Below are 20,834 nucleotides of genomic sequence, written 5' to 3'. Positions count from 1 at the left end.
CCAGCTTTCTGATATGATTTAAATGTAAATGTTTTATCTTTGTTTTTGTTAAATAAGTCAGCACTTTTTATGTCAGCGGAGGGTTAAAACTCTTCTCCGCGTAACGCCCAGATGACGTTTATGGCGCCAGAAATCAAGGCTTACGGAGGAGCCAGTTTGTGTCAGCAGAGGAAGGCTGCGCGCTATTTCTGTTATGAAGACGTTAGCTTAAACTCGGCCATAACCGACTGAGGGATTCATCTTTTGAGGTGGTATTAAAGTCAAGATGGTGGTTCTACGCAGCAGCGGTGGCGTCGGAGCCGAACCGATGGCTACCGCTCCGAAGAGGAGGTCGATGGACCTGGAAACGAGCACCGACTTTCTGTCGCTGATTCCCGCGTCGCAGAGAAAGTCCGCCCGAATGACCCGATCCTCTCGGTCCCTGAATGACAGCTTCAGCAGCCCAGAAAACACCCCCATAAATGTAAGCACACCCTGGAACAGCGCTTAGTAATGGGATAAGTTGTCGTTAATGGTAGTTAATGTCCGCTAGTTAGCTTGGAGCTAACTAGCTCATCAGATTCTTCCAGCCAGGATGCATCGCTGCTTCGCTTTGCTTCATGTTACAGAAACTCTCTATTTAACGATTATTTAACTATCATCATTTCACATCAAATGGTCATTTAATATCATTGGTCTATTTATCTGTAGTAGATAAGCAACATCATCGTTTCCCTCCATTCACTCATGGATTCATAGGACATTGATTATATTAAGACTTGTTGCACTTTCTAGTTTCTACGCCTTTTTAATTGTTCAGAATTACAGTATTTTCAATTTCTATATAAGTATAAATAGGAAAAGAATATTAAGACTATATGCTTTGTTCCATTGTCAAAATATTATGCTTATAGTTTGATTCAAAATCAATTCTTAACTTATTTTTATCTCTAAGCGCAGCTTGTGAAAACATTCAACCATGTTTGTCTGTTTTACTGTGTTTAGTTAAAGAACTATTTGCAAATTCACAGAAAACTATGTTGTTCCTCCAACAACTATTAAATGATAGAGATGAAACGGGCTGCCTCCTGCTCATGCATGCCTCCAAAACAACAACAACATTTAATTTGCTGTCAGATCTATTCCACCAACATTAGGAGGTTGTTCACTTGGCTGGTCATAATGCAATGCCTTATTGACTCACTAAGAATTCAGCTCATTTCAATCTGGATTAGATCTGAACCCATTCAGGGTTAATATGTCTGAAACCTACTTAATCACACATTATCTATGAGATACCTTCAGAATAAGGGTCTGCTGTAGTTATGATGAGGCAGATCATGGCTGAGGGAGAGGTTTCCTTATCTGAGTATCTGCCAGTATCCTCTGCTGTTGTCTTAACCAAATAATTATATTATTTTGATCATTTTAAAATGTGTTAATCGGATATGAAACCACATGAAATCATGATGAGGTCATTGCTCTGAAACAGTCAATGGTTTTAGATGTGTGCTTACATAAAGTAGATTAAAGCAACCAGATTATTTCTTGCCTTTTGGTTCTTCTTTGTTTTGTGTGTTTTTTTTTTCTTCCATGTGATCTCTTTCCATTTTTCTTTCCTTTCTTTGCGTCCTTTCTACTTTCCTTATTTCCTTGTGTGCTTTGTTTTCTTCCTTCCTTTTCTTAAAGTCTCCATCTGCCATATATTACAAGTGAACTATTAATATTTTAGATTAGACTTTAAAATTAGAAGACGGAGAAACCTGAAAAGCAGTGACTAAAAAAGTATTACAAAGACATTAAAAGATATAGAAAAGGAACTTTTCATTCAAATATATTCCAGGGTTGGATAACCAAAGACATTAATATTACTATTTCTATTCCTATTAGCTTACCCTGTGTGGATCAAGCCATTCATCCATCTTTGTACTTATTGTCCACAACTGTTTTTTTTTTATATATCCATTTTCCTATCTGTTTGTGCATTTTGTATAAAATAAATATTGTGTTTTATCTTGAGAAATATTTAAGGATCCAACTTATCTCAAATGTCTCTCATTAGACTAAACCATTTAAATTCCAAGCTCTTATAAAAACTTAAACTCTCTGTAATTATATCAGGGTCATGCGGATCTGAAACAGGACGATGGAAGAAGTCTCAGTCACTCCCTACGGAGCAGAGGACGAGTTAAACTGGAAGTTTCCTTTTCTGACATGGAGCCCAAAACCAGCTCTCCTGTGGATGAGGACAAAGCTGAGGGCTACTGCACCAGGTAATGAAGGACCATTAGCTCCAGGTAGAGTGCAAATCTGTAATAAAAAACCAACATAATAATCTCACTTTTGATTTGGCTCTGCTGTCATCAGGAAGTCCTCTCGGCTTCAGAGAGAAGCAAAGTCCACATGCGAGAAGCAGCGAGAAGGTGAGAACCATGAAGCTGATGGATGTTTGGAAGCATTCTGGGTTCAGGATGGCTAATGCGGTTTGTTCTCCTTCCTCCCAGATGTTCCAGATGAAGTGGAGGCATCATCCACCCCCAAGAGGAGTCGCTTCAACCTGCAGAGTCGGGGGGTGGAGGAGGAGGAAGAGGAGGAGGAAGATCACTCGGTGCGAAGAAGCTCCAGAATCACTAGATATAAGCTGGACTCCCGTAAACAGTCTGCGCTCTATGATCGCCTCATCACCAAGTGAGTGAATCTGCATTTAACCGTTTCTCTCCAACTTTGTTTGTTGTGTTCAAAGCTAACGTTAGCCACAGAGCCGCGCAAAGCTATAGATATCCAGACCATGAGGCATTTGTCTGTTTTAGTAGTTATGCAAAGTTGAACATTTTCAAAATGGATGGTAAGGTTATTAGTAGTTTATAGATTTAAACAAAAGTGTTTTTATATGTTTTTGAACCCTTTTTGATCTAATAAAAAGAGAAAAGGGGGGGGGGGGGTGCTATCCGAAATGGAGGTTCACCTTCCAGCAGCCATGATTATAATACAATGGTTTAGATCAAAGCATCATCGTGTGTTTGGGTTTCAATTTGTCGATATTCTAAGGCGAGACTCAGCTGTTGGTGTTCAGACTCCTTTCTTCCAGTCCCACTGGGCTGGACTTTCAGTTTCCAAAGCAGCTAGAAACTTTTTCCCACCAGAGAAAATGTTCTGCTCTGATCTCTCCTCAGCACCGCTGAAGCAGTCCTCCAAAAGATGGACGACATGCAGAAGATGAGACGCCGACTGAGAAGCAGAGACAGGGAAAATACAGAAGAGGTAGTAAAATTTTTTTTTAAACTTCTTATGCTGAGCTAAAACTGCTAAAACTGTCTGCTGCATAAGTTGTTTAAGATTTTATTTGGACCATGTGGGTTTTATGTTATTTCCACTTTGTTTTTAACTTTTTTTTTTGCTGTTTCTTCTTTGCAGCTTGGTGTCTACAGTTCAGATAGAATGAGAAGGTCTCTGAGGACCAGCACTAAGAATAATAAATCTGAAGAGAAGAACCAGGGTGAGATGGTTTGATTTTTGGACTCTGTGGGAAACGCTATCGTAGGGCTGGGCGATATAGAAAAAAAGCTTATCGATAAAAAAAAATGCATATTGATCGATATCGATAATTATTGAAAACATTTGAAACCATATTTTATGTGCAGCTCTGCCTGGACATTTTATGATATTGCTAAATTTAATTTTAATAAAGAACACAAACACAGACTTCTAATTAAATCTTTATTTAACCAACTTTTTTAACCATAACAGAATTGTTTTAAAGAAAAATAACTTAAGAGACCTGAGTTTTTATTAAATACTGACAAAGAATAAACTAAAGTGACCAGAAAAGTGACCAAAATAAATATAACAAATAAATAACTTTTATCGACTCTCTTTTTTTCTATTGCGCCACACGTCTATCGATCGATATATATCGTTATTGAATTATCGCCCAGCCCTACGCTGTCGTCATTTCTCCTCTGAACGCCATCCTTTCAACATCAGGAACGATGTCACATCTTCTTGTTATTTATATGATCGGCTGGTCTTCTCATTTAAAACTCAGAGGCAGATGAGGATGATCATGGCGAAGATGGGGAAGATGAAGAGGACGATGAGGATGGCGAAGATGAGGAAGAGGAAAACCACCAACGATACGACTTCCGACAGAGAAAGACGGTTGTTCGCTACCAGGCCCCGTTAGACGGTAGGGAATCTGTTCAAAGAAATGGATTTACCTGAAATGTGGATGAGATCCTGTAGGAAGATCAGATTTACAGAGATCCATCCAAACCCAGGAGAAAAGCAGAACTTGCTGCCCAAAGCTGTTGTCTTGAATTCTGTTAAAAATCTTCATGTTTCTTGTTTAGAATCCGGTTTTTGGATTCTGATTTATTGTGACGTTTGAGTCGACCTAATAAACACATTTTATCTTCCAGAACCCCGGGAGCCCAGGAAACGCAGCATGTATTTTAAGGAGCACTCGTCTCCTACCAGACGCAGGTTCAGGTTCAGCTCCACGGCCCCCAGGAGCCCCTATAACCAAAGGAGAACCAGCAGGTTGGTTTTACTGCTGATTGGATAAAATCCACTGTGATTCAACTGTAAACCTCCACAGGAGTCAATATTAGTTTATTCCTAAGTTACCAGAAACAGTCGCCTCCATCTAATGAAAACACCTTTATTTATTAATTGATTATCATAATTACACCTTTTTGCTGTTCTGTTATAAAGTAATATCGTTTGATTTGACCTCCTTTTTATTGAGGGAAAACAGTCAGAGGCTTCCATCAGGCTGCAACAGGTGGGGGAGGGGCAGGGATGTTCTGCTATTTGCTTAATACAGCAGAGCTTCCTCCATCTTCCCATTTAAAGGACTTTAAACAGATGTAAAGGAAACCTGTTTGATTTAAGCCTTCGATTGAACCTATTTATTTATTCATTAAGATGTATGACGTCCCCCATTTTTATCCCTGGGTGTTAGATCCATCCAACCATTCTTGTTTTTCTGTTTTTCTTCGCTTCCCTCCAAACCTCAGGAGTAGTTCTGAGAGGTAAGACCTTTGCTGTGTGTCTTTGTTGGGCTTTTAATTTGTCTGAGGGGGGGTGACGGTCATTAACAGCTTTGTGGGTGTTGGTGTCTGGTCTTTTATTTTATTTTAAAACAATACTGTTAATTAGGGATGGAACGGTTTATGAAAACCGTCCGAACCGTTTGGTTTGACTGTCTCGGTTCGATTCGTGTGTGTTTCGTTCGGTTCATGCGCTGCTCCTTTTTCTCATAGGCGAAGCGTGTACACTCCAGAGCAGAAGGTGGCAGTACTGCGACCAAAGCCAACCACCAGTAGTAAACAAGAAGAAGAAGAAGCGAAGCAGCGTAGCTGGGAGTAGCAGAAAAAAATCAGTTGTTGTGGAGAATTGTGTGGGTATGGCGAGAGGGAAAGAACAGGAGTTTGAAGATGCGCCAGCAGCACTTTATGACGGCGGAAAGAAAGTTGTGGATAAAAGTGCAACAGTGTGCAAGCATTATGCAACACGTGTTGTTTATGCTAACAGCAACACGACCAACATGTCAGGCTAACAATCAACATATACCGAACCAAGCCGAAAACCGTGACCACGAAACCGTGAACCGAACCGAACCATGGATTTTGTGAACTGTTCCACCCCTACTGTTAATAATATATTGCACAATGATAATGCTGATGGAAGTAGTTACAATGTTATAACTCTGGTGTTGATGCTTTTTCTACCTTGGATTCATTTTAAAAATGGAGTCAGTGATGCAGCTACAAGAGAAGAAACTGATTCATTATTTCCATCAGAATACGTTATTTCTGATCAAACAGTTCCTGTATAATTGGCTCACATTTACTGCAGCCCAGGTGGTTCTGTAATCATAATGTGTTCGCCTTCACTGCAATAATCATAGATTTGATATATATTTTGTCATCTTGCTCCGACTTTGTTTTATGTTTAAATGCAGGGTTTGTTCAAGGAAAGGATGAGAGAAAAGTCGTCTGTTTTAATGCCTGTCATGAACAGTAATTCCAATGAGGAAATGAACACAGCAGGAAGTACAGAGGTTTTATATTTTTGTTCAGCACAGTAGGATAATATTGAACATTAGTGTAGAGTTCTACTACAGTGGGTTTTGTAGGGGGGAAAAATGCTATTTAATTTTAATTGACAGCTTCCTTCTATTCTAATTGTGACTTAAATTTATAGCAATATGATTTATTAAATATTGAAACAGTGGCCAAATAATTTAGTAATGGGATTATTAACTTTAGTTAAAAACTCTAAAACTTGATATTCGCTGAAAGAAATACACACTTGGGTCACTAGTTAAGGCAAAACTGTTCAAAAGATATAATATAAGTGTCTAAAAATGTGGTTTAAATTCTGTAAAGAAAATCTATTAAGCACATTTTATAACCAGATTATACATCTGTCAATAGAAGATATGTTTATATTTGTTTTTCCACCCCCCACATTTATACTTAATCTAAACTGTGCAAGTTCAAATTGTTTCTTTGAAGAATGTATATCTACTAGGAGAAGATACTGTTAAGTATTTATTTTGGATTAATAAAAAATAATTGATAAATAAATCAATTGCTGAAATAATTAAGTAACGACATAGAAACTGGATTTCTTTATTTCTTTATTTGAAAACATCCATCATGATAAAACTGAACTGATTCAGAGATAAATGTTATAAATGTTTTCTTAGTATGTTTAGGATACTATCATAGTCTAGCTCGTAGATATTGACGTGATTTAAAAATGTAATTCTAATCCTACAAATCCTTTGTTTTTAATTCAGGAAATAAACTTTGATAAGATGAACACATCGTAAAACCTGACACTCTTCATATAGTTGAGTCTTTTCTCCAAATCAAACCTTTTAACTCCTGATTCTTGTTTACATTTTTTGTTCCACTTGTGTGTCTGTTTATGAGTGGTGGTGATTTATTTATTTATTATTTATTTATTTTTTAACCTGCTATACATGTTTAGGTGTAAATTTTACTGTAATTTATGTAATCATCTGTATTTGGCATCATTAAGGGTTGAGATAAGAGGAAAATCTTTCTACTTGACAGGAGAAGACACGCCATCCACAGCAGCGACTCCACATCATCGTCATCTGATGATGAGAAATTCCAGAGGCGACGCAGTAAAAACCGGAGCAGGCCGGTCAACAGGTGAGGACCCCAACACTGATATCTGATCGAGGAGCAGCAGGAGGGGAACTTCAATCAGAAGTTCCTGTCATGTCAACATTAGGCTGATACTAAGGAGCATTTTTGGTCTCTCTTTAGACCAAAAGTCCTTAGTTATTAGAAGTTGTCGATGTGAGCACTGTGAAGCGTCTCCTTGTTTGGTGATGGTGACTCTGTTGGCAGATGGGGACACCAGGGAGTCGTTGCATCTCTGTAAAGAGTGACTTTATATTATCTGTTTTCTTCTTGGAGGTGTCTGCCGATGAACCTCGTTAAAGAAGACCTGCTGGGGATCCATAAAGACAGGATGAAGATCGGAGCCAGCCTCGCTGACGTAGACCCCATGCAGATAGACAAAACGGTAAAGGATTGCATGAAGAGGAATGATTTACTTTTTAAAAAGTTAAGAGATGGATGTCTCCGTCTATGCATTCCTACCTCGTTAACTTTAGGGCATCACAGCAGCGAACCTTCAGATGATAGAACAACACATAGTTTAATTGTGAATTTGAAGAGAAGCAGGGTTCCCTCGGGTCCTTAAAAAGTCTTAAAAGGCATTGAATTCTTCAAAATAAAACTAAGGCCTTAATTGGTATTAAAATGTCTTAAATTAGTCTTTCGTAGGTCTTATTTTGTAAAACATCATAAATAGGATTATTTTTATTACGATTTATGTTTGTAATCTAAATATAACATTAAAATTAAAAAAAAAAAATTGTATTAAAAAAAAAAAAAAAAAAAACGGCCCGCCATTATTGGTTCCGTCCCGATAGCGGAACCAATAAAAGCGTTGTCTCGCCCGGGACATTTGGGAGATGCACCATTAACTTTTTGTCTTGGCACTGGTAATGTTGTGGCTTTAAAACTGATTTTTTTGTTCCCTGCTAAAACAAAGTTTGTGAATTCAGTTAAATAATTGTTAAAAAATATCTGTCATTTGTTTGTTTTTAGCTTTCTTTCTGTATGGGAAGCTTTTCAAAATTTGAAACATTAGTGCAATGGTTTATGTTAAACTTTTGGGTAAAGTTGTCGCAAGCAGGTTTTTCTTGTGTTTCTTGTAAATTTGGTGTTAAATTTTTATTTCAAGTGGCATTAAAAAGTCTTAAGTCTTGAATTTAACTCGCCTTATGCTGTAGGAACCCTGAGAAGGTTTTCTCCTTTTCTGTCCTCTCCTTCACTCTTATGCTTCTAAAATGGAGCTCATTGATTAAATAATTTGATCATTTAATAAAAAATTTTTTTGAATGAAAATGAAATTTTTGGAAAATCAACATTTATTTATTTTTTTATACTGTTGCTTCTTTCTACTAATCCACTCCTTGGGGGTCCTAAGCTCAGACTGACATCCGTTCTTTGGCGTTTGCTCAAGGCTGATTAACAAGCTCAGTATGTGAAAACACCAGCTGCAAACCTTTAGTTTGTTATATTTTCAGTGTTTCTAGTGAAACACTGAAAATATTTCTTGTTTCCCAACTTTTGTTGCCCTTTAAATTAAGGTCACCTCTTAGAAAAATACAAAGTACTTTAAAAATAGACTTATTTAAATCATCTTATCTATTATGAAATTTAAGTGAGGTGGGGGCGAGTTGGATTTAGTAGGATGAAAAATTGGAACATAGATTTTAAAGCCATATTGCCCAACACTGCTGTAAATAAGATTAAAATGTTATAATCAATAAGATTTAATGTTTTAATTGCCATCAGCAGTCGGCTGAATAGAAAAAAAAGAACAGCTGTTTTTCTAAAGACATTTGGGACACAGCAACATAGTTATAGATGTTTTTTATCAAAAGGGACTAAACTGAAAAATTTGGCCTTAACGTGATGAAAAACCCCAAAGTCCCATGGTTGAACATGGTGAAGGCAGCATAATGCTGTGGGGGTGCTGTTAGTTATTACAGTATTAGAAAGAGAGTTCAGACTAAAATTTCTCCTTGTACAGCCGAGTCAAAGGCCGAATCCAAATCCAACTGAACACTAATCCCATTTAATCTCAATGAAATACTTGCAGTCTTTGGGCTTCTCACTACTTTCGCAAGAAGAATCGTAACAATTCTCTTCTCGGCCTGCTCCAGGTTCGCTTCGACAGCATTGGAGGTCTGAGCAGACACATTTCATCCCTGAAGGAGATGGTGGTGTTCCCCCTGCTCTACCCAGAGGTGTTTGAGAGGTTCAGAATTCAACCACCAAGGTAAACCATTACTGTCATTATGAGACCCTTAGGGAGTTCTGGCTTTGACTGTGAACATAGGCAGAAACAAAACAAAAGAAAAATAAAAATCCTTTGGGACACTGTTAAAAACAATAAAATGCATTCAGGAAAAAAAAAAAACTTAAAATATTTATTAAACACAATTTTATCTCCTAGTAGAAACATGTGTACATGAAATTCTGCAGCACATGGAAGCTTTTTTCCTTGCAGATTTTCCTCTTTTGTTTTTTCTCTCTCTCTCTGTGTAATTGAGATTACATATCCCCCTCCTTTCTTCAGGGGCTGCCTTTTTTATGGCCCCCCAGGCACTGGGAAAACCCTGGTGGCCAGAGCGCTGGCCAACGAGTGCAGCCAGGGGGAAAGGAAGGTGGCCTTCTTCATGAGGAAAGGAGCCGACTGTCTGAGCAAGTGGGTGGGGGAGTCGGAGAGACAGCTACGGCTACTGTTTGATCAGGTAACACCCAGATCCTCTATTTACTGATGATCATTTAGGGGTTTCTATTCAGCCTGGAACTAACATCCAGTTTGGAATAAACATGTTCACCTTTAAGGTGATATTTATAGTATTTAAATCATGGTGTGCTGCTGTTTATCATTATTGTTGCTGAATCTCTTTTAGGCCTATCAAATGCGCCCGTCTATCATCTTCTTTGATGAGATTGATGGTTTGGCTCCAGTGCGATCCAGCCGTCAGGACCAAATCCACAGGTTGGAGTTCTTCTTTCTGTCTAGCTCCAGGTCTGAGCGGGTTAGCAGTACTGAGGTTTTATACCTCAAATAGGTCATGTTTTAAATTCTGTTCTACCTGCAGTTCTTAAACCTGTTATTGCTGTATATTTAGGAAACAAAATGAATACCTGTTTTTTTTTTTTATTCAAGTATTATAAACAGTAGAAATCTCAAAGTGTCCCATTCTTACTCAGCTATACCTAAAACAAGAAGGTGATTAGATTCTTTAGATCCAGAAGTTGATCAGGATTTCTTATTGTATCCTTTATTTCTGTCTCTCAATTTAGTTCCATTGTGTCGACCCTCCTGGCCCTTATGGACGGGTTGGACAGCAGAGGAGAGGTTGTCGTTATCGGAGCTACAAACAGGCTGGACTCCATCGACCCGGCTCTGAGGAGACCCGGTCGATTCGACAGAGAGTTCCTGTTCGGCCTGCCGGACAGAGAGGTGGGGACATTTCTACTGAAATATGTGCCTAAAGGCCATCAATCATCCTCTGCAGGAAAAAGCAATCAAATGATGTAGAAACAGTCATCCTGTGTCTACCTGACCTGAAGTGCAACGTTAAACCCTACATTTAGAAATATTTACTTAAAACATATTTATGTTCCATTTTTTTTTTCTTTTAATTTAACAACAGTTTATCATGTTTGATATTTGAAGGAGTCTAGAAATAAAATGTTGCATTTTTAACTTTAAAAGTTGCATTCAAAATTTCACTTTCTGGTTTTAATGTTTATTTAAAATGTATTTAAAATTCTTTAATTAATAAAAAGGTTTTCCTTCATTTTAACTGCAGGCAAGGAAAGACATCCTGAAGATTCACACCAGACAGTGGACTCCTCCACCTTCGGAGGCTTTTCTGGAGGAGCTTGCAGAAAAATGTGTTGGTATGTTTATGAATGGCAGCAAAAAACCTCTCTGCCTCCTTTTATCCTAGTCGTCTCTCCCTTCCTGCTCTCGATCAGAAGAAGCAAGAACCTTCATGTGTTCAGTGTGTAGAATAAAAGCATGAAGGTCATAAAGGCTGTTCAGAAATGATCCTCTGCCCCCCATAGGCTACTGTGGAGCAGATATCAAGGCTGTTTGTTCAGAGGCAGCTCTATGTGCCCTCCGGCGCCGCTATCCACAAATCTACTCTTCTTCTCAAAAACTGGTTCTGGACGTGAACTCCATCGTCATCACCAGCAGAGACTTTAAGTGCGCCATGTCCAAGATGGTACCAGCTGCCCAACGGTATAAAGAAGCTGCTCCAATAAGACTTTTTCTCTTTTCTAATATAAAAGTCTTTAATCCCATATTTCTCTCTGTTTTTAGTGCGGTAGTGTCTCCAGCTAAAGCTTTGATACCTGCCATCCGTCCTCTGCTGAACGCCACCCTGCAGAAGGTTCTGGACACTGTGAGACGCGTCTTCCCACACGCCGAGCAGGGCTTGAAGAGGAAGAGAGGACAAGGTGCCTTTTCTTTATTTCCTGTGCCGATGTGTTCCTGTTGTAGAGACCAGCTGTGTCATTCCTCCTTGGTTGTTTGCTTCTAGATGTGAGCTGTGGGATATCGGATGAGGATCTGATGTTCAGTGAGGAAGAAGACTGTGAGGTCTCCTCTCAAGCTCAGATACAAACCCCTGCTGCCAGCGGCCTCCTCAGTCTCAGCGGGTAATCTCTCACTCTCTCTCACTACACATCAAAGCACTGCATCATTAAAGTAACAGGGTTCCCGCAGCACCTTAAGTCTTAAATTTAAACATTTAAATGTAATAACTTTTAAAATGTATGAAATTTGATTATATAATATCAGCCATCATAAGCCTAGCTAGCTGCTAGGCTAAGTGGCTAGGCCGAGAAGCTACCAGTTAGAGAGAGTTAGAAGTTCCTACGGCTGGCAGAAACTAGCTTCTGCAGGCAAACTGTAGGAGATGGAAGGAGGAGAGCTGAGGATCCGCGGAAAGCGGCTGAGTTGGAGAGAGGAGGCTCCAGCTGGTGGGTGTCTGTACCAGAGGTGGGACGAAGAACTGGTTATTCTAGGGCTGCATTAAAATGGCCTTATATCCTTCCTTTTTTTATAAAAGCCACCTAAAAACCTCTTAAGAGCATCCCCACTCCATCCTTTGTTAACATTGTTTTCTATCTTCAATTTTGATTTTAAAAAGCTCATCTTTGCTGCATCCCTCAGTATAGCTCACAGCAGCATCTAGATCATGACTGGTATTCACCACAAAAATGTAAACCAAAGTTCATATTTTTAACTCCTGTGTATGAAGCGAAGCAGAATTTTGCTGTACACCCCAGAGTCGTTCCATTTGCCCGATTTGGCTTTGCTCCTGCTGCGAAATTTGCTTTAATTCTTTTGTGTTTTATCAAACCTCGACACAGTTCTGTAGGTAGTTACTGAACTTCAATCTGATTTAGATAAACACATTTTCTTAAATTCCAGAAATACTTTTTTTTTCCGTATGTCCGTGAAATATGTATTGCATATTATTATAAGCGGTGTTAAAATGTCTTTTATTTAAATTGTTAAACATTTTCTGAAAACACTCCCTCTCACCTCTTCTCCCCTCATAGGAGCGTGTTGAGTCAGCCCACATCCTACCGACCACGGCTCCTGCTGGAGGGCCGACCGGGCTCGGGTCAGAGCTCACATTTGGGCCCCGCCGTTCTCCACGCTCTGGAGAAGTTCACAGTATACACCCTGGACATGGCCGTCCTGTTTGGAGCCAGCGCTACAGCCCCTGAAGAAACGTGTGCAAAGGTGAGGATAGAGAGGAGCTTTAGAACAGCTTTTCTGAATATCGTTACTCTAAACAAAGGTTGGGAAGTCTTGATTGGATCCTCTGCAGGTTTTCTTTAGCAGCCTTGTCAAATTCAGTGGGATCTTTTTGGTAGACCTCACTGGCCAAAATGGCTTCCACATAAACTGTAGTTCATGGGCCCTGTTCCTTACATTATAAAAAACAGGGATAAATCTGTACTACAGACAAACTCATGGTACATAAAACGTCAAACTGTGGAGCTCATGTTAAAGCCTCCATCCTGGATTGTTGGTTTAGACAACAGAATGATGGGATTACATTTGCACAGCTCGGTTAGCTGTGGAAAAAATGGCCTGTTTGTTTTTTTTTTTGTTTATTCTTTTAACCAACCAGACGGTAAAGAGGTCTGTGCGGCTTACTGCAGCCTCAGGTGTCTAATCACCTTTTATCTTTCATAATTTTACAGAACTCATCATTTAAGCAGGGCAGAGGAAGGGGTGTAATAAAGTCCTTAAAAAGGTTTATTCCTGGTTGCTGGGAAAAAATAAACATCTTAGGTTTAGTGAAGAATCCACTGCTAATCATCTAAATAGATCATAAATTTGTGTCTGATTACTGCCTTTTTTTTGTCAATAAAATTGAGCTGGAGTAATTTTTGTCCGGTTCCAACTTTCCTTAAGGGAAAGATGGTCAGAAGAACAGCATTCAGAATATTTTATCTGGGTGACCTAAATAATTAATATGGCTGTGACTGTGTGTCGTAGCAAGCAACGCTTCAAACAAAGACAAATACTGCTGTTCAAAAGGAAACCCCTTTCTTTTGGGGGGCATTACAGCACTGAGACACTGTTAACATAAAATCCTTTTATTACAAAGCTACACAGGATCTGCATTCAATCATATTTTATTCCATCACCATTTGTTGGAATTCATTATTTTTACAAAAACTGAGCTCATTTTGTTCTCTACATGTCCAGCATGTTTAATGATGGGTTGGTTGTAAAGCTGACTGTCCCCGTCCAGCTTTGCTGCTGTTGTTGTCTTCCTCTCACATCCTGATTGAACCTCAGTTATGTTTTGGTTGTTAAAGGGAAAAACGTCTTTAAAATATAGTTTCTCTGCTTCATTTTAAACACAATTAAAGTAGCTTTGAGTCCTTCAGTCCACCCTGGCAATCAGCCTGATCTACTGCGCTGTGACTGGGAAAAATATCATCTGATCAGTGGCTGAGCTTTTAGTTGTTAGACTTTTATTTCATTTTACTTCCCTCAGTTTATACCAATTCAGCATTGAGCTTGATCCACTTAAAAAAAATAAAAAATTATACAGATTTTTTTCCCATTCATACAGATGACTGCTTCTGTTTTATGCTCCACAGATTTTTGTAGAAGCCAAGCGAACGTCTCCCAGTATCCTGTACATCCCTCATATTGGACAGTGGTGGGAAACTGTAGGTTCTGCTTTAAGAGCCACTTTCCTCAGCCTCCTCAGCTCCATCCCTGCCTTCTCTCCTATTCTGTTGCTGGCCACCTGCAGCCTCCGCTATGAGCAGCTCAGTATGGAGGTAGGAGGTTTCTGCAGCAGGACACAGACTTTGCTTTCATAAAATTAATTCTTCACACATCACAGCAGATAATTCAGAGTAGCCTGGATTGTATTTTTATTTTTTTTACATCTGTCGTGCTCCTCGTTTTAGGTGCAGGAGTTGTTTCGTGTCGAGTATGGAGAAGTTTTCAATGTACCAGCCCCCAGCAGCCAAGAGAGGAGGGACTTCTTTGAGGATCTGATCCTCAACCAGGCTGCAAAGGCCCCCGCCTCAAAGAGAAAAGCTGGTAAACGGTGGATCTGATATAAATAGAATTTTTAAAGCAGTTTTAGGTTCAGTTGGAAGCCCTATGTACTATACTAATGACGTTTAGATTTAGCCTCAGAGGCTTTCTTCTGATTGAATCACCTTTTCCTGTCCTCTGAATCCTCCACTCAGTGCTCCGAGCGTTAGAGGTGCTACCAGTCGCTCCCCCGGCTCCGCCACGTCAGCTGACGGAGGAGGAAAGCAGACGCCTGGATGAGCAGGAAGAAGACACCCTCAGGGAGCTGCGTCTGTTTCTGCGTGACGTTACAAACCGCCTCTCTCAAGATAAACGCTTCAAGGCTTTTACCAAGCCTGTGGATCTAGAGGAGGTAGCTGCTCCAACTTTTCCTCTGGTCTTTCTGACTCAAAGCCAAGGTTTCCCCACTTTAATATGCTCATCTACAGGGTTTCCACAGGTCATTAAAAATCATGAAATTATTATTTTTCAATTATCGTGGAATTAAAGGATACTAAGGATTTATATGAGAAGCATAGATACTTGTTGATAGCATTAAAATTATTTCCAAGAGCATTAAATTACAGTTACTCATTCCTGGATAAACCTTTATCTATAAAGCTGGTCATGTCTATCACCAGGTTCCAGATTATGCTGAAGTCATCAAGACGCCCATGGACCTGTCTACAGTCCTCTCCAGGATAGACCTCCATCACTACAGCACGGTCAAAGAGTTTCTCCAGGACGTAGACCTCATCTGGCAGAATGCCCTCGAATACAACCCAGACAGGGACCCCTCAGGTAGCACTGCAAGTTAACAACTAAGTTCATTCAAAGGTCATTTTGATCAACAAGTGAATAATTGAGAAGAGGCAGAAAATTTAGACACAAATAAATCTAGATTTCCAGCAGAGAGATTTAGATTATAATACATTAGTGTCCCAGAAGAGTCTGTTCAACACACAAACCTAAAACAGCTGAGAATGTTTGAAAAGACTTGAAAATTGATGTTTTCCATCCTGAACTCTGGGTTTATATGAAAGAAGAATGAGTAAAAACTGTCTAGAATACTGGATACTTGGAGGTGTAATGAAAAAAAAAAAAAAAACGTGATTCAACAAATTATTACTTTGGGATCTGAAGTTAAATACTAAAAATCAGATTTTTATTTCTTGAAAAGAACAAATTCAAGCCTGTATTACATCTCCTCCTCTGAGTGATGCCCTACTGTATGTTGCTCTAGGAAATAGATGCTAATAAACTAAAAATCATGTTTATGGTTAAAAGTAAAAAGCTTGATTCGTCTTTTTATTCTTTTGTTCCTATTTGATCAAACTTATTCTGGTGTGTTCCCTGCAGACCGTCAGATCCGTCACAGAGCGTGTGCTTTGAAGGACACCGTCCACGCCATCATCCGAGAAGAACTGGATGAGGATTTTGAGAAGATTTGTGAGGAGATCAAAGAGTCACGCAAAACAAGAGGTTAGGAATTACTTCCTAATCTCCGCGGTTAGTTTATTTAAAAGCAATGGGTTGTTTTTCTTCTCCGTTTTTAAATATATGTTTATTCGTCCTACTATTATTTCAATTTTTTTAGATAAAGGATTTTTATTGAGTTTAATTAGTTCCAGATTAAATGATTAAAACAAGAAATTACTATGTTTATGTTGACTAAACTACAGCAGTATAGATTTACCTTTTAATTTCAGATTAGTTCATATTATGAAAAAGCAGCACATGTAAACATCATATTAAATGTTATTTTTTCTGATGTTTTTTTTTTCATTTCCTCACCTATGATCAGGTTGCTTTACAACGCGATACGCTCCCTCCTTCTACCACGTCCTTCCCAAACAGCCCAGGGCTGCTGCAGAAACCAGCGTCCATGATGTCATCCCACAAAACCAGGCGGTTGAATCCTCTCCTGCAGCAGCAGTGAATACATCTCTTTCTGCCGTTACAACTCCTAAAAACACAGGTAATGAGTACTTTTGACTGAAGTCGGTTTGGCTCAAAGTTTATTCATGTTTACATTGATCTTTTCTGCTCCCTCAGCACATAAGAAGAAGCGTCGGAGAAGTCGCTGGTCTATTGGGTACATTGCTAAGAGGAAGCCTTCCTCCTCTCCTCATGTGTCAAAAGATGAGGCTCAGTATGCCTCTGAGGAGGAGGAGGAGTATGGAGATGATGAAGATGCGGAGAATCAAGATGGTGTCGCAGCAAAAGAGGATCTAATAGACGCCGGGACAGAACCAGTGAGAGCAGCAGATCAGGAGGCAGGTGGTGAAGAGGAGTCCATCCGGCGCGATGAAGAGACACTAGAAAAGGACGAAGCTGTCCAACATAAATCGGAGACGTTTCAAAACGCCATGGGAGGAGATGAGAACATCAAAGGCATCGCTTGCTGCAGTGAGGAAGAGGAGGAAACACAGCAGCCCACTGCCACAGAAAACATGATTACTGGAAACCAGTCAGAGATGGAAAACAGTCTTTCTGCTGAGGATCAAAACTGTAAACCAGTGGGTGAAGCAGAGCTGAGCAAACCTGCTGAGCCAATGGTGGTGGATGGGGCAGAGACAGCAATCACAGAAGCAGCAGCAGCTGGCAGGAGTGACATGGACACCAGTTCAGGTTGGTCAGATATCAGCAGATGAAGTGAGCTCCTTATTCCTTCAGTAAATCTTTTCCTGAGGGGATTATCAATGTTTTAAAATGTTTTATCAGATTATAAACTACTGGGATTTTATCTGATTAAACGACCTAAATGTGAGCTAGAGAAAAAAATAGGGTTCAGTGTTTTAAATTTTAAACAGAGTTTAGTGTTTTTGTTCATTTGAGTTATAAAAACTATCTTCATCCAACTGTTCTAGCTGCACAGCTTTTAGGGTCGGGTTCTGCCAGCTTCTGTTCTTCCACAGATTCCTGATTAGATTTGGTTCTGAACTTTGACTAGGCCATTGTCTCACATATCACTATGCTTTAATCCAAACCATTCAGCTGTAGCTCTGAATCCCTTTTCTTCTGTGCTTCCATCAGTCTATGACCTTTACTATTTCATCATGTGTGTCGATGTTGAACATCTCCTGCCGTTAGACTCTGTCCATCTAGTGGAATGTGTCAAGATGTAAACAAGTTAAAGTGTTGTCAATATATTTGCCATGCTTGGTGGAAACATAACTCATGATCCTTCTACCATCCAAAGCACTCATATCTTTGTCTTTAGGACTACAGCCCCAGCTGGCATCAATGCTGTGGAAAATAATCATTCAGACTAAATTAGCCAGTGTTGGGGGTTTTTTTTGTGTTTGTTTGTTTTTAATGAACTCCCATGGTTCTTGACCGTAGTTCCCTATAACTAGGTAAATTCTTAACAGTTTTCTGTTTTCTAGATATTATTAGGAAATGGATGAGATCAAACATGGATCAATCAGTTGGTGTCTCTCATCTCAGTGTGTTTTTTTGTGTTCCGCCTCAGAGCGAAACGTGAGACGAATGACCCGAGCCCTGAAGAACACAGTACTGCAGCAGCACATGGTCCCTGTGGACAAAGCTCTACAGATCCTCAACGAGGAAAGTCCTCCTCTGGTTGTGGACAGAGACAAGTTACAGGTTTGTCATTTTGCGTTAAACTTCTTTTTTTTTTTTCTATCAGATCTGAGGAAAAGATTGACAGCATTGTTTTTTATTTTAATCAGGAGCTGCTGGATAAGGTGGTGGCAAAGACCGAAGGCTATGAGGTTTACAAGCTGGAAAAACTCTACGCTGTTCTCTGTCAGAGCATCTACAGACACAGACATGACTACAATAAAACCGCATTGATACAGGTTGGTTCTGTCTCTTTAACTATCAATTAGAATTGGGGGTTCAAATATTCTGTGAGATGAGGATCCATTTGCAGTGATTTTAACAAATGATTCTTCTGTTTTTAATGCAAACTGTTCATACATGTTTCATGCATCTGTTTTGTTTTTTTTTCCTGTTTTTTTAGGAGTTGGAGATAGAAATCAAAGACTTCTGATCATTCAGACTGATTTTGGAGAAAATATTGACTTAATCCTCGTCATCCATGTGAATATTCAGGCATTGATCCTACTTTTATTGTAGAAAACAATAGTTATCTATATTTGTTATTTAGATGAAGCTTTGTATTACAGCTTGTTTATATGTAATTAAAGGCTTTTTCACCTGTTATTATTATTGTTTATCATTTGTGCTTTCAGATCTTCTGCACTTGTGAAACTGCAAACTGTAAAAGGAATACACTGATGATTTTATTTCTCCATTTTCCTATGAACCCATGTTTGACATTTCACTGAGAGTGGGACTAAATTAAATACCATCTGTGAACCGTCAGTGATCATTGTGTGACATTTATTTCTGTAACCACTATTGGCATCACTGTTTAAAAATGTTTAGAGCTCCGCAACAATAGTTTTTTAATCCAGCAGCATTAACTCTAACAGACCCATTAAAAAAACAGACTTTATCAATGTGGTGATGTTTTTATACAAACTATGAAATAAATAGATATTTGGAAAGTATGGAGGAAGTTTATTGTTTGTCTGTTGCTGTTTTCTAAAATATCCTGCATCAATTTACAATTCATTATTTTTGATTATTAGTTAAAATCCAACTGATTTAAAATCTGATTACAAGGAATTCCTGATGCATTGTGATTGAATAAAGTGTCCCACGTTTCTCTTCCCGAAGGAAAGGGCCTCACAGATCTTCCATACTTTGATTAAAAAGAATAATTAAAGTAACGGTGGAGGAAAAATCCATCTGTTTACATTAGGTATGCTAAAAAAAAACTTTCAAACTGGTCTGTAGATGTAATAATTTAGTAGAAAAATTGTAACTAATGCCACACTTCAAGCTTGTAAATTATCTTACATTTGTCTAGACTGGTATTACTGCTGTAGCACAAAATATTTAAGCTCAATATGACAAATGTGTCTGAATACATGTCATGTGATCAGGGATATTTTCATAAATTTTCTATGTTGGATTCGAGAATGGGGCAATGTGATGGTTATATGTACGGTAAGTAGGTCAGTAGACCGGTGACCTACCTCTGCATAAGCTAAATGAAGATCATTTGAATAAACCATACGTCCAACAACTGGGGCTGTTCTGCTAAAATGTGCCCGTTGATCTTTTTCACATTTGGTCACATTACAGCATTAAATGTGTATTAATTGGTTTAGTTAATAGGATTAACGCAAAGCAGGGCTTTATAGTAAAGTGGAGGAAATGTGAAAAACATTAATTTTTTATACAATGTTAAACATCTTCAGACATCTATATGTTTCTGTTATGCAACACACCGTTGTAGGTGTGAGTATTTTAAAGACAAATGTAGACCTTAAGTCTGGATGGAGGAGCATCTGCACATCCGTCTTAGTATTGCCATTTATTCTCTGCGTTTTGTGTCATTCTGAAACATGAATACGCTTTGAGTAAAACCTGAGATCCATTCAACAGTTTGATTTCATGTTTTACGCTGTTCTGCTTAAAACTAGTCTCAGGCCCTTGCAGCCTCCAACTGTTATATCAATGGTTATGTATTTCATACAGCTATTTAGCAAGGCCAAGGACTCCAAAGCACTTTACATTCCGTCATTCACACACTGATGGTGGTAAGCTACATAGTGACCACAGCTCCCATTGGGCAGTCTTCCATTTAACAGCTGTAACCTAAATCAAAATCATAAATTTAGTTGTATTTATTTCTCACTCTTACATGTCTGAGTAATCCTGACGAATTAAGCTATCTCAGCAGCAGCTCCTCCCAGTCCAGAAAAAAACAAGTGATCTTGGTAGGTCTACTTAGAGCAGTCATTGGCCGCCCTCTCCAGGAAGCACCTACCCTAACCCTTCACAGTAAAAATAAAAAAGGTAATTTTCTCTGATCAGTGAGCTTTGATGTGAGGGAGAAACCTTATAGACAGTCCAGCAGAAGCGAGTTCCTCTGTAGAATTGGTCCTGGCCGCTGTCATGGACACTCTGCTAAGACACGACACAATCAATTTCATATAAACCAATGACTAACTGGTTGATTGGACCAGTCTGTTTTACAGCTTTATTTTAAAAAGCACTTCTAACTTTAACCACACAGAAATAGAATCTCATTTTCATATAGGCTA

General features: G+C 39.0%; 1 protein-coding gene and 1 non-coding gene across 3 annotated transcripts; both read left to right on the top strand.

The window, feature by feature from the left end:
* Window positions 1–6: 6 nt before the first annotated feature.
* Window positions 7–19,041, top strand: LOC119786375 (ATPase family AAA domain-containing protein 2-like). 2 transcript variants are annotated; one of them, XM_038289674.1, is made up of 30 exons: window positions 7–463; window positions 2,101–2,252; window positions 2,347–2,402; window positions 2,484–2,667; window positions 3,153–3,240; window positions 3,394–3,475; window positions 4,025–4,165; window positions 4,398–4,518; window positions 4,998–5,012; window positions 7,068–7,169; window positions 7,440–7,548; window positions 9,263–9,378; window positions 9,679–9,853; window positions 10,019–10,107; window positions 10,416–10,575; window positions 10,928–11,018; window positions 11,187–11,364; window positions 11,446–11,582; window positions 11,666–11,783; window positions 12,693–12,879; window positions 14,259–14,444; window positions 14,577–14,712; window positions 14,865–15,061; window positions 15,330–15,489; window positions 16,048–16,170; window positions 16,493–16,666; window positions 16,744–17,319; window positions 18,164–18,297; window positions 18,384–18,512; window positions 18,677–19,041. In XM_038289674.1, the coding sequence occupies exons 1-30, from the start codon at window positions 266–268 to the stop codon at window positions 18,704–18,706; spliced, it is 4,344 nt and encodes a 1,447-aa protein (XP_038145602.1). In that variant the 5' UTR covers window positions 7–265; the 3' UTR covers window positions 18,707–19,041. The 2 variants fall into 2 exon arrangements, with proteins under 2 accessions (XP_038145602.1, XP_038145612.1); XM_038289684.1 differs by lacking the exon at window positions 4,998–5,012 and having other exon boundaries at window positions 9–463.
* Window positions 12,977–13,110, top strand: LOC119786579. The gene has a single exon (XR_005281204.1). It is a non-coding gene; the product is annotated as a small nucleolar RNA SNORA5 (small nucleolar RNA).
* Window positions 19,042–20,834: the final 1,793 nt, after the last annotated feature.

Source organism: Cyprinodon tularosa, unplaced genomic scaffold (assembly GCF_016077235.1).
Source record: "Cyprinodon tularosa strain WSP-4 unplaced genomic scaffold, ASM1607723v1 ctg107, whole genome shotgun sequence".
NCBI lineage: Eukaryota > Metazoa > Chordata > Actinopteri > Cyprinodontiformes > Cyprinodontidae > Cyprinodon > Cyprinodon tularosa.
This window is presented reverse-complemented; position numbering and strand designations above follow the sequence as displayed.